This window comes from Theropithecus gelada, chromosome 5 (genome assembly GCF_003255815.1).
Source record: "Theropithecus gelada isolate Dixy chromosome 5, Tgel_1.0, whole genome shotgun sequence".
Lineage (NCBI taxonomy): Eukaryota > Metazoa > Chordata > Mammalia > Primates > Cercopithecidae > Theropithecus > Theropithecus gelada.
Window position 1 is genome coordinate 170,165,596 of NC_037672.1, and position 18,555 is coordinate 170,184,150.

The 18,555-nt window shown below is 37.4% G+C and overlaps 1 protein-coding gene across 3 annotated transcripts; it reads left to right on the forward strand.

Moving 5' to 3' along the window:
* The first annotated feature begins 393 nt into the window (after positions 1 to 393).
* Positions 394 to 7,903, forward strand: SAP30 (Sin3A associated protein 30). 3 transcript variants are annotated; one of them, XM_025385645.1, is made up of 6 exons: positions 394 to 476; positions 990 to 1,113; positions 1,450 to 1,909; positions 3,769 to 3,894; positions 4,319 to 4,417; positions 7,575 to 7,903. In XM_025385645.1, the coding sequence occupies exons 3-6, from the start codon at positions 1,595 to 1,597 to the stop codon at positions 7,695 to 7,697; spliced, it is 663 nt and encodes a 220-aa protein (XP_025241430.1). In that variant the 5' UTR covers positions 394 to 476; positions 990 to 1,113; positions 1,450 to 1,594; the 3' UTR covers positions 7,698 to 7,903. The 3 variants fall into 3 exon arrangements, with proteins under 3 accessions (XP_025241430.1, XP_025241432.1, XP_025241431.1); XM_025385647.1 differs by lacking the exons at positions 394 to 476; positions 990 to 1,113 and having other exon boundaries at positions 1,156 to 1,643; positions 1,758 to 1,909; XM_025385646.1 differs by lacking the exons at positions 394 to 476; positions 990 to 1,113 and having other exon boundaries at positions 1,156 to 1,909; positions 7,579 to 7,903.
* The last annotated feature ends 10,652 nt before the right edge of the window (positions 7,904 to 18,555 follow it).

Below are 18,555 nucleotides of genomic sequence, written 5' to 3' on the forward strand. Positions count from 1 at the left end.
CACTGCACTACACAGCACTCCATCCTGGGCGACTGAGCGAAACTCTTGTCTCAAAAGAAAAAACAATTATTTATCACTAAATTTACTCACTAAAAGAACTTGCAAAACAAAACCCTACTGCCTAAAATATATTTTAAAACGTATTTGTGTTTAAGCAGCGTAAATCTTCTGATAAATAATAACGCGTGGTAACTAGTAAAGGCGCAGCTTTCGTGTTAGCCACGCACATCCCTCGCCCCGCCCTCCACAAGCACCTCCCCCCGCATGCACGCACGGACATACACGCGTACGCGGGCACACACACGTACACATGCGCGCGCCCGCGAACACATACATATAAGCAAGAGCGCACAAACGCCGGCAGCTTGCAGGGGCGCACGCGCCTGCCAGGTCTCAGGAAATGCGCTTTCTACTCCCCGCGCCGGTAGAGCTAATGCAGGGAAGTTTCTGGGAACAGTCGAGCAGCGTTTGTATTGGTGAGGTTCCAAGTCTCCTTTAAAATGAAACGACTCCGCCCTTCTCCAAAACCGTTTGAGGAGAAATGGAAAAGGTTGGGCGTGGAGGTGAAAAGGAGCCCTGTTGTCAGCTGGTCCGTACTCCACCTCAGGAGGCGGCCAACTCCGTGCGTCCAAGAATAAAAACATTTCCCATGTAGGAACATGCAAGGGTTTAGAAACGCCCCCCCGCCCCCCGCGAGGCGTTTGTGAGGGGGACCTGTCACCGTTGAGAAGTCAGGATGGGCGTTTTCCTCCCAGGAGGTGCCCTATTAATTTGCTGCCTCGATAGTTGGTCAAGCCGGGATGTTAGCTACGGAACCTCCAGGACCGAAGAGCGCCAATTCTCCTGAGTTCTCCTTGGTTTGGGTTTCCCACAAAAGCGCGGTCACACCAAAAGCTGTGTTTCCACAAATGCGAAACGGCCTCGAAACTTTTTTTTTCCGCACACGCTCACTTCCCACACCACTCCCATCCCTTTATGTTTCGCCTCAGGAATCGAGTAACTTCTCTGAAACCCAATTCTACGAAATCCCAGCAGCTAAACACAGCCCGACTTCCCTAGAGACAGAGAGAGAGAAAACACTGTAAACCCCAATCACACGCTCCTGTTTTCCCGGTACTGAAAAAAAAAAAAAAAAAGTGGGTCCGTGGCCGCGCTATGCATGCTAGGATTAGTAGTTCCTCCATCCCGCAGGGCGAAGGGTCAGGGCGTAGCTCAGGTTGACTCCGTAGCAGACAACTACAATTCCCATGGGGCCGTGCGTTTGAAAGAAAGGGGCGGGACGGGAGGGGGCGCGTCGCGCTTGCGCAGTCCCCGGGGCCGGAGGGAGGCGGAGGCGTAGCGGTCCAACTGCTGAAGTCCCCATGTGACAGTGAGCGGGGTCCCGGCTCCAGAAGACGCTAGAATCTGCGTCCGGGCCCTCAGCACTGTCCACTGTTCCGGGGCCAGCAGAGACCAGCAGGCCCGGGACGGTTGGTGTTTGACCGTGCCGCTAACTTGGTGTACAGAGTGAATTGCCGCTGCCGGAGCGGAGAGAGGCGGAGCGGCCAGGAGAGAGGGGATTTCTGTCAGCGCCGGCGCTCGGGAGCTCGGAGACATGAACGGCTTCACGCCTGACGAGATGAGCCGCGGCGGAGATGCGGCCGCTGCAGTGGCCGCCGTAGTCGCTGCCGCGGCCGCCGCCGCCTCCGCGGGGAACGGGACTGGCGCGGGCGCCGGGGCTGAGGTGCCGGGCGCGGGGACGGTCTCAGTGGCTGGGCCCCCGGGGGCGGCCGGGCCGGGCCCAGGGCAACTGTGCTGCCTGCGGGAGGATGGTGAGCGGTGCGGCCGGGCGGCAGGCAACGCCAGCTTCAGCAAGAGGATCCAGAAGAGCATCTCCCAGAAGAAGGTGAAGATCGAGCTGGATAAGAGCGTAAGTAACCGCGGGATCGCCCTGCCCTCCTGTCCCCTGGTGGGGCCCCAGGAGTCGGGCAAAGGCACGGATTGTCGGCGGGGTCTCCCAGACCTGGCTGCAGTGCGGTCTCGAGGAGTCTGTGTTTGGAAGCAAATAACAAAGTCGCTGCAACTCCGACCGCCACCCCAACACACACACAACACGCACGCTGTCGTTCCCCTTTTCTTTCCCACCCTGCCCCCAGCCTCCCGCTGCCTGCGACTCTCCCGCGCACTGTCTTCCCTCTTCCTTCTCCTCTGTGACCAGGACACGAAACAAAGGGGACCGCCGGACCGAGGGCCCAGAGTAGTTTTCTTGCAGCCCGGCAGCTCTTCTGGAATGGAGGCGCCTTTGTTTTGCTGCCCAAGCTGGTGTTTGGCCCCAGGCGGTGCTAACTCCCCTCGTCTAGGGGAAAGTGGAGGACCTTCGCGATCAAGGAAGATCCTGTTCCTTTCTGTGTTCCGTCTCCTCCGGAGCGGAGTGAGAGGGAAGCCGAGCTCACCCGCCGCCTGGCAGTGAGCCGGGGTTGTAAACGGCGTTTGCGCTGTCAGCTCCGAGGGCAGCTGCTCCGATGGTGGGGAGCACGTAGCCTCTGCGGTTTTGCCATCCCCTTGGCAGCCATCAGGATTTCTTTTTTCCTCCTTCTGCGCGTCTTTTCGTTTGACCATCTAACAGCCGTTGCTACTTTTGGGAGATCTGGCTAGCGGTAAATGAATAACATGGTATCAAGAACGTACCACAAGTCCTGCGTATTTTTATCTTGCGCTTGGCTTAGAAGTAAATGTAAAAGCCTGTTAGCTCAGTCCGTATTTGTTTCAAATGTTAGTCTACAGTTCGCAGGAGTGTGTGTAATTAAAGTTTTTGAAAAGTTTATTTGTGATACTTTTTTGCCCGTTTAAACAGTTTTCAGTGTTATCCGTGAGAAACTTTTCAGGTGAACTTGCATAATTTCAGATTGCTTTGGGAAAATGTGTTATAAATAAATACATTGATTTAATATTCAGAAAAGTTTATAACTGAAATTTAAATATAGTTATGAAGTCGATAGCTCATTTGTAAAAACGGATGGTTTTGTATCTGGAATATAATTTGGGCATTCAGTTGGAAAGACTGGAAAGCATACATTATGTTACTAAAATATGCTCTTCTTTAAGTAGAGAAAGTACTGTCAAGTAGCAAAAGTGTGGGCAACATCATCTTTCCCCTTATCAGTTAAAAATTCAACATGAACTAATTCATGTCATCCTCACTGCTATTTATTTATTTATTTATGTGAGACAAAGTCTCACTCTGTTGCCCAGGCTGGAGTGCAGTGGCGCGATCTCGGCTCACTGCAACCTCCACCCACCAGGTTCAAGTGATTCTCCTGCGGTAGCCTCCTGAGTAGCTGGGATTACAGACTAGTGCCACCACGCCCGCCCAATTTTTTGTATTTTTAGTAGAGACAGGATTTCACCATTTTGGCCAGGCTTGTGTGGAACTCCTGAGCTCAAGAGGTGCTGGGATTACAGGCGTGAGCCACGGCGCCCGGCCCCTCACTTCAATTTGATGACAAAACCCAGAGGGTTGGAATTTCTCATTCTCCTCTCCCTCCCTCCCTTCACCCCTTCCCCAAATGGAACCAACCCCTCCTTCCCCTTCCACCATCCTTTTAACAGTATTCCAGACATCTTATGTTTTAACAGGGTTTAGGATTTAAACGTATAAATATTTCATTGTGTTAACAATGGCCCATCTTGACTGTCTTTATTTTTACTATCTGTGGCATATGTGTTTTACTAATACATAGACACATTTTACTGTAATCATTAGCAGTGTGTGAAACTTTTCTGTTTCAGGCAAGGCATCTTTACATATGTGATTATCATAAAAACTTAATTCAGAGTGTTCGAAACAGAAGAAAGAGAAAAGGGAGTGATGATGATGGAGGTGATTCACCTGTTCAAGATATTGATACCCCAGAGGTAAATGGAAGTTTTTATGCTTAATATAAATCCTAAGTAGTGCATTCTGAAACCTTTATAAAAAGATATGAACAATCTTTTAAGTGTTTAAAACATTTGAGAAATCTGAAAATGAAAGCAAAATTAAATATAGCCAGTTGTCATGCATTTACAGTTTGAATTGTTACATTTTAAATTGACAATTTTTGCAGCTCTGTTGTCACATAACTTACTCTTTTTTGACCTCAGTTTATATTATTAATCCCCAAAAGATTAAACTGTTTAATAATTTATAGGTTTGATTATGTAAATTTTTAAAATAATTTTTTTGATTTTGGAAGTAAATTTTTATTGTGCTGAAGTTAAAATGTTTGTTATTATACATATCGATGATAAATTTTCCACAAATTGTATGAACTAATTTATACATGTTAATTTTTTCTAGGTTGATTTATACCAATTACAAGTAAATACACTTAGGAGATACAAAAGACACTTCAAGCTACCAACCAGACCAGGACTTAATAAAGCACAGCTTGTTGAGGTATATATGATTTTTAAACTATTTGAACTATCTGCACAACCGAGAGGCTGTTAAATGCTAATGAAAGTATTAATGTAGTATATGTAACAGTACATTTTAGTTAGAAAGAACAGTGTTAAAAAATCTATTGTGGAATATCTAGTTGTCTAGAAATGTTTGTCAGCCACTTAGGAAATTCCTTTTTGTAATGACTACTCAGCAGATTGTGTACAGCACCTTCTGATACTGGCTTTCAAAATGTGTTGTTTGTTTTTTGAGACAAAGTCTCGCTCTGTCACCCAGGCTGGAGTGCAGTGGCACGATCTCGGCTCATGGCAACCTCTACCTCCCAGGTTCAAGCAGTTCTCCAGCCTCAGCCTCCCAAGTAGCTGGGACTTCAGGTGTGCACCACCACACCAGGCTAATTTTTGTGTAATATCTTTAGTAGAAATGGGGTTTCACCATGTTGGCCAGACTTGTCTCAAATTCCTGACTTCAAGTGATCCGCCCACCTCAGCCTACCAGAGTGCTGGGATCAGCAGTGTGAGCCACCGTGCCTGGCCCTCAAAATGTTGAATGAGAGTTTTTTTAATCCTCACTTTAGAAATCTATTAGTTTTAAAACTCCATTTAACCAGTAAATGTTTGAGCATCTAATTGAGGCATAATAAATTTAATTAGCAAGCTTTAATGTCCTTATTAAAATTTATATTTTAAAGTGGCGGAGTAGACCTACAAATCAGCCCCTAAACAGTATTTTTATAATTTGCTGACTTAACTATTTCAACATTGGTCCTTGTTGATGTTAGTTTTATTAGAGACATCTATGTTTTCTTCACATCTAGAAGAGGCAAAAGCTTTTCTTTTACCCAATCTTTTACTTGTAGTTTGCTTTGACAGAGGACTTCTAGTTAGTCAGTGAGTTGTGAAAGCTGATGGAGTATGCATATGTTCTCAGGATATAATAGAGCCAAGAAGTCTGTGCATCTTATTAAGATGCTTATAGATTGATATATTTATATTTTAATCATATTTAAAATTTTTGCTTGCAGCTACTCAGGAGGATTGATTAATCCTAGGAGTTTGAGTCACCATGGGCAACATAGCAACACTCCATCTCTAAAAAAAGAAAATTTAGCCTACTGGACAAAATAGAAGTGTAGATATATAAATCAGTTTTCTCATATTCTTTGCATGGATTTAGTAGTTACCCAACATTTTCTAAAATGTACATATTGAATAAAATGAAATATGAATAGAAGTTACATTTATCTGATGGAACGCTTTTTAACATTGTTAAAATCTAATACATTAACTATTTAGCTAAAACTTCTTACCCTTGGTTAGGCAACACGGATCTAATTAATTTTTCTTTAATTTTGATTTAAAAGATCAAGTTCTTTTGGGGTTGTACAATACATTATGTAATGTAAATATAGATCTTGCCCACCATGATGAAATATTTCAGTAGGTACTAATGGAGTAAAGGCACCCCTGTTTTGGGACAAATGAGAACCAAAGAACTGATTATTTTAAATGTTATATTTAGGTATAAATTAAACCTGAAATTTTTGATAAACTGACCTTCTAAGAACAGTTATATTATTTCTAGAGCTATTTTCTTTTTTATACATAAGAGATAGCCATGAGTGTTATATTTTACTTAATCAGAAATGCAGTTATTAACAGGTTAAGGAATGTGGAAATGTGCAGATGTAGTACATATATTTTAAGACAGGGGTCCCCAACCCCAGGGCCATGGACTGGTACTGGTTGATGGCCTGTTAGGAACAGGTCCACAGAGCAGGAGGTGAGCACCAGCTAGCAAGAATTACTGCCTGAGCTCCGCCTCCTGTCAGATCAGCCGTAGCATTAGATTCTCACAGGAGTCCAAAACCTCTTGTGAAGTGCACATGTGAGGGATCTAGGTTGTATGCTTGTTATAAGAATCTAATGCCTGATGATCTGAGGTGGAACAATTTCATACCAAAACCAACTCCCCCACCCCCAATCTGTGCAAAAATTGCCTTCCGTGAAATCGATCTCTGGTGCCAAAAAGGTTGGGGACCACTGTTTTAAGAGATTCCAGGGTTGTATGACTAAGTCTTAAGTCTCGTAATTGTTGTGTGGATGAACTTTTTTCTTAAGAAATTTTATTTTCTGGAATCTAAATATGCTTGTCAGCACCCAGGTAAGTCTATTAATCTTCTATTCGTAATTGTAGTATGCATATTACATTAGCACAATGAAAAGGCAAGGAAGCAGGTAAACATCCTTCATTGAACATCCCTCTTTCTCCTCTCATTTCCATTCATAATTTTTATTCAGAAAAATTTTCAAGGAACCTTAACCAAAGAATGCTACCAAGATATGAATGAATGAATATAATTTGCAGCAAACAATTTATATGTTATTGTTGATTACTACCAAAAGTTTTCAACTTCATACTTCTTTTTCTATCAGTAGGGTCTAAACCATTGCAGGTTTAATGATGCATGTGGTCTCTTACATCTGTTTTATCTCATTTAAAGTTTAAAAGTAAAAACATGTATTCCCTACTCTAGATTCCAATTATAAAATTTATTATTTTTATCTTATTTATCTTTTTTGAGACAGAGTCTTGCTCTGTCACCCAGGCTGGAGTCCAGTGGCGTGATCTCAGCTCACTGCAACCTCCACCTTCTGGGTTCAAGCAATCCTCCCATCTCAGCCTTCTGAACAGCTAGGATTACAGGTGTACACCACCACGCCTACTTAATTTTTGTATTTTTTTTTGGTAGAGATGGGGTTTTGTCATGTTGCTCAGGCTGGTCTTGAACTCCTGGGCTCAAGTGATCCCCCTACCTCCGCCTCCCAAAGTGCTGGGATTACAGGCGTGAGCCACCACTCTTGGCCCAATTGTAAAATTTAAAATAAATAAAAGGAAAATGTATTTTCTAATCAATGTATAGTAAATTGAGTGAGCCAAAAGATCCTTTGAAATCACATTATCTCTTGTTCATAACATTTTATTCTTAAATGCTTTTTGTCCTGTTGGTATTTTGTTAAATATAATTTTTAAAGGAAATAGCTCTTATCACATAGATTTTTTTCTTTGGATGAAACCGTATTTTTTACCTAGTTTACGAAACCTGTTATATCTAAAATTTAATTTCCTTAATTTTTTTTTTTCTTTATAGATAGTTGGTTGCCACTTTAGGTCTATTCCAGTGAATGAAAAAGACACCTTAACATATTTCATCTACTCAGTGAAGAATGACAAGAACAAATCAGAGGTCAAGGTTGATAGTGGTGTTCACTAGGAGACGTGGAATTGAGACTAATAACTTGGATGATAACACTGTTTACTGTTTTTTCACATGTAGAAATGTTCTTTGTGTATTTTTTCTACAGAGGATTTTCTCTGATTTTATTTTCTTTGTTTCTGACTCTAATAATTAGTTGGAAACTCATGTAAAATGAGCTTTCCTAAATTAAAAACTATTTTAAATAAAGGTTATTACTATTATAGTTGCTTCAGTGTATTTATTTTGTGAAACTTGATTTTTCTTTTAAACTGACTTAGAGATCAGTATTGATATTTTAATGTAAAGTCCTTCATTTTATAACCCCCCCTTTTTTTTTTTTGTAAACTTCCAAGAAATTAACAGGGTAAGGAGAAGTAACAAATGTAGCACATTTGCATTCTCTGGGACAATCTGACTTGGAATTGAAGATATTTTAAATAGCATTATTTTTTAAGTGCTTTATAATGCTAGCAAATTTGAAAAATAAGCTTCTATTAGAATTCAACTTCTTTTTTATTTCCTTTTTTTTTTTTTTTTTGTTATTATTACTTGATGAAGTACTAGGAAGAACAAATGGTTTAATTTATATGCCCACCGCGTTCCAAAGACAACTTAATGTGCCAGTGAAGATAAACACAATGCTGAAAGTTGAAATAAGAACATGACATGAAATAGCTGTTTTTGAAAATTTTGTCTTTGGGAAAAGATATTTATGTGGCATGAATACAGAAAGTACCTCTGCTATGCCCCTTAATTTTTAGTGATGTCCTGTACTGTTTACATTGCAAATGTTAACTAGTAAGTTGGAGAGGTCTAGATATCTAACAAGATCTTCATTTAAATTTTGGTTATATATGACTGACTTGATTTATCCATCTCCATTTTATGTTTCATTCCCGGTCAGTTTTCTATCAAACATTCTAAACCTCTGCTTTTCCTGAGATTATATTGTTTAGCTAAATCCTTATAATTAGAAATCAAATTTATAGTTTGTAACGCTTCAGCAAACTGTTGTGAGATAAAGCTGCGGATTTTAGGCTGGAAATGGATGAGACCATTACTGTAGCTCATGATTTCTCAAAGTTGACATTTGGACTCAATAATTCCTTTTTGTGGGAGGCCGTTGAGTCTATTGGAGGATTAGCAACATCCCTAAGTCCACTCAGTAGGTGCCAGTAGCTCCTCCAAGGTGTGACAACCAAAAATTCCTCTAGACACTGCCAAACATACTTTGATGGTCAAAATCACAGCTAGTTGAGAACCACTGATGTAACTAAAATACTGCATCTAAAGTACTAGTTCATTAGTAGGTGACTGCATATTTTCAAGTGTTCTTAATGTATTGACTGCTAGAAAATATAATGAACAATAAAGCAACTGGTCTTTGGTTTTGCTATGACCATTGAAAGATTTGCTTGCTACTTTATTAGCAAGCACAGGCTGTAATAATTGCTGTCATAGAAACTTCTCATTTCTGGAATTCTGGAAATCTGTGAGAAGACTTCTTATAAAAACATTTTGAGGCCGGGTACAGTGGCTCACACCTGTAATCCCAGCACTTTAGGAGGTCAAGATAGGCAGATCACTTGAGCCCAGGCATTCAAGGCAAAATGGTGAACCCTATCTCTACAAAAAAATACAAAACTTAGCTAGGCCTGGTGACGTGCATCTGTAGTCCCAGCTACTTGGGAGGCTGAGGTGGGAGAATCACTTGAGCCTGGGAGATTGGGGCTGCAGTGAGCTATGATTGCAGCACTGCACTCCAGCATGGACATTGGAGTGAGACCGACTTAAAAAAAAAAAAAAAAAAAAAAAAAAAAAAAAAAACCAAAATGAAACCCATATTCTGTTCTTGTGAAAAACAAAAGCTTGAAGTTATTTGCTGACATAAAAGTATGAACATAACCTTTGGCAATGTTAATTTCATATAATTATTTGTATAATAAAATGTAGTTTTACAAAATATGAATGAAGAGTTCTGGATGGTAGTTATTCAATGAAATCAAATCCTTGTTAATTTAAAATACGAAAAATCGAATCTTGTAAGTTGAGAAGTAACTCAAGGAGCTGCAATGTAAAAGTCAGTTTTATATGAAAATTTCAGTTACCATTAGATTTTTTAAATGATGAATTCATTAAAAACTATTTTTAGTTATCCGTATCTGAACAAAAAATAAATGGAAACTCATTTCTATAAGGGTATAGGTTACTTTTGATGTTAGAGCATTAAGAGAAGAATCTAAATTTAAATGCCACGAGAAGTAAGAGGAAAAAGTATACTGAATGGATAGCAGGGGCTCAAAAAATAAGTTAGTTATTTGGTTACTAACTTCAAAAGAATAATTTTGGGAAAGGCCTAAACATGCCTGAAATTCATGTCTTTACAACAAATAAATTCTATATTTTTCTACATGAAGTCTTTTTAAATTAAGAAACAAAATATATAATTAATCATTTTAAAGTGTACAATACGGTGGTATTTAATGTATTTGCAATATTGTATAACCAGCAGCTCTAATTTCAAAACTTGTCACCCAACAAAAACAGCCATACATAGTCACTCCCCCTTCTTCCCTCTCCCTATTCCCTGGTAACCTCCATTCTGCTTTTTATCTCTATGAATTTGCCTATTCTGGATATATTATAAGGGAATCATACAATGAAGTACTGCAAGTTGGATGAACCTTGAAAACATGCCAAAAAGCATAATGCTAAAAAAGCATGTTTTCAAGTTTCATCCAAGTTACAGTACTTCCTTTTTCAGGCTGAATAATATTCCATTGTACCTATTGAACACAGTTTATTTATCCATTTATTTGTTGATGAACATTCGGTTTCTACATTTGGCTATTATGAATAATGCTGCTGTAAACATTGATGTACAAGTTTTTCTGTGGACATATGTTTTCATTTCTACCACCAATGTATAAAGACTCCTATTTCTTCAATTCACTAACACTTGTATTTCATTTAAAAAAAAAAAATTAAAGCCATCCTACTGGGTGTGAAGTGGTATCTCATTGTGGATTTTATTTATATTTCCTTAATGATCAATTTTATTGAATATCTTTTCATGTGCTCTTGGCCACTTATATATCTTCTTTGGAGAAGTGTTTATTCAAGTCCTTTTTATTCTTTTTTTTTTTTAGCTGGGTTGTTTGATTTTGTTGTTGAAATGTAGGACTGTTTATTTATTGTGAGTATTAAACCATTCTAAGATACATGATTTGCAAATATTTTCTCTCATTCTGTACGTTGCCTTTTCACAGTTCTGATAATGTCCTTTGATGCACAAAAGTTTTAAATAATTACATAGTCCAATTTATCTATTTTTTCCTTTGTTGCTCACATTTTTGGTGTCAAAAGAATCCATTGCCAAAACCAACATCATAAACATTAACGTCTATGTTTTCTTCTAGGAGTTCTACAGTTTTAACTCCTAAATTTAAATTGTTGAACTGTTGTGAATCAATTTTTACATGTGAATGAGGTAGGGGTCCAACTTCATTCTTTTGCATGTGGTTAGCCACTTGTCCCAGTATGATTTGTTGAAGAAACTATTTTTTCCCAACTGAAAAGTCTTGACAATCTTGTTGAAAATCAGTTGGCCATAGATGTTTATTTCTGCACTCTCAATTGTATTCCATGGTCTATGTATTTATTCTTATGCCAGTACTATGCTCTTTTGACTACTGTAGCCTTGTAATAAGTTTTGAAATCAGTAAGTGGGAGTCCTACTTTGTTTTTCTTTTTTAGTATTGTTTTGGCTATTCAGGGCCCCTTGCAGTTCCATATGAACTTGAGGATTGGTTTTTCCATTTTTTGCCCAAAAGGCTATTAGAATTTTGATGGGGATTGCATTGACTCTATGGACCATTTTCAGATTGCCAGCTTAACAATATTAAGCATTCCAATCCATTATTATGGGATATCTTTCCATTTATTTAGGTATTCTTTAATTTCTGCAGTGTTTTATAGTTTCCAGTGTACAAGTCTTTCACCTCTTGGTTAAATTTATGTTTAGGTATTTTCTTCTTTTTGGCACTATTATAAATATAATTGTTTTCTTAAATTCTTTTTTGAGTCATTCATTAGAGGTGTGTGCTGATGCTGCCACTGTGCTGAATTAATCAGCTCTAGTAATTTTTGTGTGTGTGGGTGGATTCCATGGGATTTTTCTACATATAGAATGATGTTATCTGCAAACAAAAATGGTTTTACTTCTTCCTTCCCAATCTGGATGCCTTTTATTTCTTTTCCTTGCCAAATTGCCCTGGCTACGATTTCTAGTACAACGTTAAACTGTAGTGGTGGAAGCAGGAATTGTTGTCTTGTTCCTTTTCTTAGGAGGAAAACATTTAGTCTTTGACCATTCAGTATGATGTTAGCTGTGAGTTTTCATAAATGTTCTTTGTCATGTTAAGGAAGCCCTCTTCTATTGCTAATTTGCTAAATTTTTTTTATCATGAAAGGGTGTTGAATTTAGTCAAATACTTTTAGTATTGAGATGATTTTTTTTTCCTTAGTAGTATTGAGATGATTTTTTTTTTTCCTTAGTGTATATTACATTGACCTTCTTATGTTGAACCACCCTCACATTTCTGGGATAAATCCCACTTGGTCATAGTGCATAATTCTTTTAATATGCTGTGGGATTTGGCTTGTTAGTATTTTGTTGAGGGTGTTTGCATCTATACTCATAAGGGATATTGCTCTATAGTTTTCTTATGGTATCTTTATCTGACTTTGGTATCAGGTTAATACTGACCTCATAGAAAGTGTTAGGAAGTATTCTTTCCTATTCTATTTTTGGAGATTTTTGAGTAAGAATGATATTAATTCATCTTTAAATGTTTGACAGAACTTATGGGTGAACCTATCTGGTCTAGGCTATTTCTTCGATGGAAGAGGTTTGACAGATTTAATCTTTTTACTTATATAGGTCTTTTCATTATATATAGGTCTGTTGAGACTTTGTGCTCTTTTAAGTTATTTTTGGTAAGTCATAGAATTTGTCTACTTCACCTAGATTATCTAATTTGTTATCATACAAATTGTTCCTATACTTCTCTTATAATACTTTTAATTTCTGTAAGGTCAGCAGTAATATCCCTACCTTTATTTCTGATTCTACTTATTTATGTCTTCTCTCTTTTTTCTTAGTAGTCTAGGTAAGGATTTATCAATTTTGTTGGTATTTTCTTTGATTTCATGGATTATATTTTTTTTCTCTTCTCTATTTCATTTTTCTCTTTTCGGATCTTCGTTATCTTCTGCTGGCTTTGGATTTAGTTTGCTCTTCTTTGTCTATTTTCTTAATGTGTAAAGTTAAGTTGATTTGATATTTTTCTTTTTTAATGCAGCCATTTACAGCTGTAAATTTTTCTCTGAATACAGCTTTTCCTGCATCTTGTAAGTTTTGGAATGTTTGTTTTTGTTTTCAGTCATCTTAAATTACTATCTAATTTCTCTAGTGTTATATTCTTTAAACCACTAAAGAAAATTCACAAATACCTGGAACTAAGCAATATACCTGTGAAGCAATATACTTTTTGTGAACAAGTATATTGCTTAGTTCCAGGTATTTGTGCATTTTCTAGTTTTCTTTCTGTATTGATTACTAGCCTCATTTTATTGTGGTTCAAAAAGATAGTTTGTATCACCTTAGTCTTTTTAAGCTTATACATAATTGTTTTATAGAAGAACATATATTCTATCCTGAAGAAAGTCCCACGTGTACTTGAGAAGACGGTATTCTACTATTGTTGAGTGGAATGTTCTGTATATTTCTATGGCGTCTAGTTGGTTTTATACTATTGTTCAAGCCTCCTAGTTCCTTATTGGTTTTCTTTCTATTTATCTATCAATTGTGGAAAGTGAGGCATTAAGGTCTCCAACTATCATTGTAGAACTGTGTATTTCTCCCTTCAGTTTTCTAAAGGTTTGTTTTATATATTTTTTGGCTGCCATATGGTGTATATATGTTTATAATTGTTATATCTTTTTGATAAACTGAAACTTTTAACAATATAAAATGTCCATCTTTGCTCTTGTAACATATTTTTACTTAACATCTAATTTGTCTGTTATTAGTATAGCCATCCCAGTTCCTTTTTGGTTATAATTTCCACATATTTACATAACGTTTTAATAGTAAAATTCAGATTATGATATCTAAGCAAGTGATGGTGGTTCAAGAATAAATTTTTGTCATGTTATTGTTTATTCATTTAGTGGAGTTATTTTTTTATTTTTTATTTTTTTGAGACGGAGTCTCGCTCTGTCGCCCAGGCTGGAGTGCAGTGGCTGGATCTCAGCTCACTGCAAGCTCCGCCTCCCGGGTTTACGCCATTCTAGTGGAGTTATTTTTTAAATGTCAAGCAAAGTTTTGCTTATAAGCTAAAACAGTGGATGCAGGAAAGCTAATATTCAGAGGAAAATTTGCTGTTTTTATACTTATATGTATATTTTTATGGGTGAATACTGCTTACTATAGAATTTATTCCTTTGAAATTATTAATTCCTTGCATTTCTTTCTAGATAAGAGCTGATGCTTGCTGTACAATTGAGTTTATTGTGTGTATCTTGTCCTAGTTGCATTAATAGTCTACACAATCATAGAAGTCTCAAATAATAGTCATATTAATTGCTACCAGATTATTACATATATGAATATATATTTTATATGTAGTATATATGTATTTATGTATATATACTTTAATGATATTAAATGTAGATATCAAGTCAATTTTTTAAACATTAAACCCAATGGACTTATTTGACTTGTAAACCTCTGAAAATGTAGATCACATAAACTCTTGAAAATTTACTATGGCTTTTAAAGTTCTTAGAATATATCAGGTAGGTATATTCTACACATTTTTCTCTAGATATACCACCATACAAAGATGAGCATTTTATGGTGATACCATTGCATAGAAGTAAATTTAGTATCAATTTACTTTAATTTTCTAATATCAGTTTCTCTTCAAATTTTTGAGAGAAAAGTTTAGGCTTAGACTATCAATCCAAGATTGATTTAGAAATACATGAATTTGATTTTTTTCCTTTTGGGAAAATTATTTTGAAGCCTGTCGTGCTTTACTTATAGAGAGTTTTATATTTTACAAACACCTGCTATAATATTTTATAAAAAAAGATTTATTATGGAAATAACTTATGTATACCTTTTGATAATTATAAGTATGTTAAAGTCACAAAATGATCTGTGAATGTTCCTCCCTTGTCCTTTTTTTCCCCCAATAGATGTTGCTCATTGTTTTGGTTTCTCCATCTTCCTTCCAATTCTGTAATAATCCTTTAGGATCAATACCTAATCCCAGCAAGCCAAAATGTTCAACAAGTCTCTATGAATTACAATGAAGAAAAGATGAATTTTAATCAAAAAGAGGTAAGCTATTTGTATGTATTACCATCAACTTTGTGCTCAGTAACATGGGATTCACAGTAAGAACAATGATTTAGAAAGTCAAAGATAAAAATACAGAAATACTTGTTCAGTAAGCTTTTAGCATATATGAGCTATCTGAAGTGTACAATTGTGTGTCCTATCCAAGGAAAAGTTTGCATTTCTGTAAAGGAAATAATAGGTTAGTTAATGCTGTTAAACAACATAGTGGTTAAGACTCTAGATGCTAGTGTAAGACTGGCCATATTCAAAATCTGGCTTGATTGCTCATTGATAATGTAAACTTAGACAAACTACTTAATATCTTTAAACCTTAGCATTTTTGTCCATAGAACAAGGATAATATCAGTACCTATCTCATTCAGTTGCTGCAAGATGGTGTTTAGAAGAATAATAAAATTTTAATAAAGTTTAGTTGTCTTATAACTAAAATCTATTGGAAAAACTCATGCCTGTAAACCTAGCACTTTGGGAGGCCAAAGCAGGCAGATCATTTGAGGCCAGGAGTTCAAGACCAGCCTGTCCAACATGGCGAAACCTCATTTCTACTAAAAGAATACAAAAATTAGCTGAGCACTGTGGCAGGTGCCTGTAGTCCCAGCTACTCAGGAGCCTGAAGCACAAGTATCACTTGAAACTGGGAGGCAGAGGTTGTAGTGAGTCAAGATCGTGCCACTGTACTCTGGCCTGGGTGACAGAGTGAGACTCAGTCTCAAAAAAAAAAAAAAAAAAAAAAAATCTATTGTTTTAAAAAATGCATTGACCAAGTCAGAGAAATAGTTGTATAAGGTAAGTTGTGTGAATGTATGTTTTTACATTTATTTTGTAATATAAGGAATGTTGTGTACTTGTATAATGCATTTATTTCTAAAAGAAGTAACTGAATTTCATATTTTCAGAAAGGAGACATTATGATGAATAATTTATAAAATTTTATTTATTAAATATTTAGCTTTTTTAGATACAATTTTTCTTACCAGGCTTTGATTGCAGTAATAAGGGAACACTTATTAAAAAGCCATTGTTGTCTCACATATGTCCTTATGCTGATGTATCATTTGTAAATGGAGACACTGGATCTTTAATGCTTTTTTCCCCATCAAGAAGAGTTCCTACCAAGCAGAAAATAAAACTGGTTTGCTGATAGTTTTTTTTTATTTACCTATTCTATGCACCGTTCCAGAATGGATATGAAACTTTCATTATTGAGTTAGTCTGATTTCATGACCGGTCGATTCAGTGAAGAAAGGCCAATCAAATCACATGCTATCTCGATAAAACAACTAATACTATCTACCTACCTACCTACCTATCTATATTATTTTACAATTTCACTTCATGTATTTTATAGGAGGTCACACTATTCGAAAACATGTTCTGACTTGTGTTTATATAGCCTTTCTTTCTTTTTTTTTTTTTTTTTTCCCCCGAGACGGAGTCTCACTCTGTTGCCCAGGCTGGAGTGCAGTGGCAAGATCTCGGCTCACTGCAAGCTCCACCTCCCGGGTTCACGCCATTCTCCTACCTAAGCCTCCCAAGTAGCTGGGACTACAGGCGCCGGCCACCAGGCCCAGCTAATTTTTTTTTTTTTTTTTTTTTTTTTTGTATTTTTAGTAGAGACGGGTTTCACCATGATAGCCAGGATGGTCTTGATCTCCTGACCTCGTGATCCACCCACCTCGGCCTCCCAAAGTGCTGGGATTACAGACGTGAGCTACCGCACCCGGCCGTGTTTATATACACTTTGACACTGAATTGTGACTACCTCAAAATTTTTTGATCCAGCCCAGTAACACTTATTTAACACAGATTAGATACCAGACACTGTTCTGGGTTTGGTCTTCTAGCCCAGTAACACTATTAAACACAGATTAGATTTCAGACAGTGTTCTGGGTGTGGTCTTCAGAAACAGATCAGGGACCTCCAAGGATGTATTTTAATGACATAATGTCACTTTTATTCACAAAATTATATCTCCCAGATTGCCTGTGTGGTATGGTGTTTCTCAAACTTTTCCCCACAATACTTTGTATAGCGCCCTATACTTCTCTGTAGCAGGCTTCATATTTATAAATAATTATTTGTATATAACAATCACACCTTTGTTAGAGCACAAGTTCCAAGCGGATAAGTCCATTTTATTCATTACTATATCCCAGATTTTAATAATGTCTGGCACTTAGCAGGCATTGAATACATTTTTATAACATGAAAGACTTTCTGACATTACCTCTGACGGTCAATATGAGTCACATACCTCTTAAGATATGGGGCCATAATCCAAAGCTGTCTCCTCTAACAATCAGAAAATACCTTTGAATTTGCCAGTTTTATTTACTTTTAAAATTTATGAGACTTTTAAATTCTCATCCATTATGTTTCTTTTAATGTGTGTTTTGTTATTCTCAAGCAAAAATGGACACTTTAGGAAATGTATCATGGTTTTAAGGATACATCTGTGTGTGACATATGGGCTTTGGAATTGGAAGTCTTTTGAAAAATCTGCCTTGATTTTTAGCAAATATCTTAAATTTGAGTTAGCAGCTGAAAAATGGGGCTGAGAACATTTACCTTAAAGGCTTTTGTTGTCATTTTTTAAGAGAGTAAAATGAAATGTTCTTAAAGTTCTTGGTTTTTGTTTATTTGTTTGTTTGAGACAGAGTCTTACTCTGTGGTTCCATGGTAGAGTTCAGTGGCATCATCTTAGCTCACTGCAGCCTTGAATTTCTGGGCTTGAGTGATCCTCCCACTTCAGCCTCCCAAATAGCTGGGACTACAGGTGCATGCTGCCATGCTCGGCTAATTTTTAAATTTTTTTGTAAAGACAGGATCTCACTGTGTTGCCCAGGCTGGTCTCAAACTCCTAGGCTCAAGTGATCTTCCCACCTTGGCCTCCCAAAATGCTAGGATTACAGGCATTAGCCACCAGTCCCAGCCTGAAATGTACTTAAAGTTATTAGCATACATAATATTTGCTCAAATATTGTTCGCTTTTTCCTTTTCCTCCCTTTTCCTTTTTTTTTTTGAGACAGGGTCTTGCTCTGTCACCCAGGCTAGAGTGCAGTAGGACAATCATAGCTCACTGCAGACTCAAACTCCTAAATTCAAATGACCCTCTTGAGTAACTAGAACTACAGGTGTGGGCACCCACAACCTGCTAATTTTTAAATTTTTTTGTAAAGAGGGGGTCTCACTATATTGCCCAGGCTGGTCTCTTTTTCCTTCTTACTAGAAAATTTCTACCTCCCTTCCAAGAATCTCAACTTATACTTGGTTCTTTCAATGCATGGTTAGTAACTGTCAACTAAGGACTGAAAGTATTTTCTATCCTTGAGCCATGCCTATGACTCTTCATCTCGGGGGCAGAACTCTCTAACTGAGTATAATGAACACCTCATAGATTACATTTCTAGGCAAAATTTTTAACCAATGCCAACAATGTC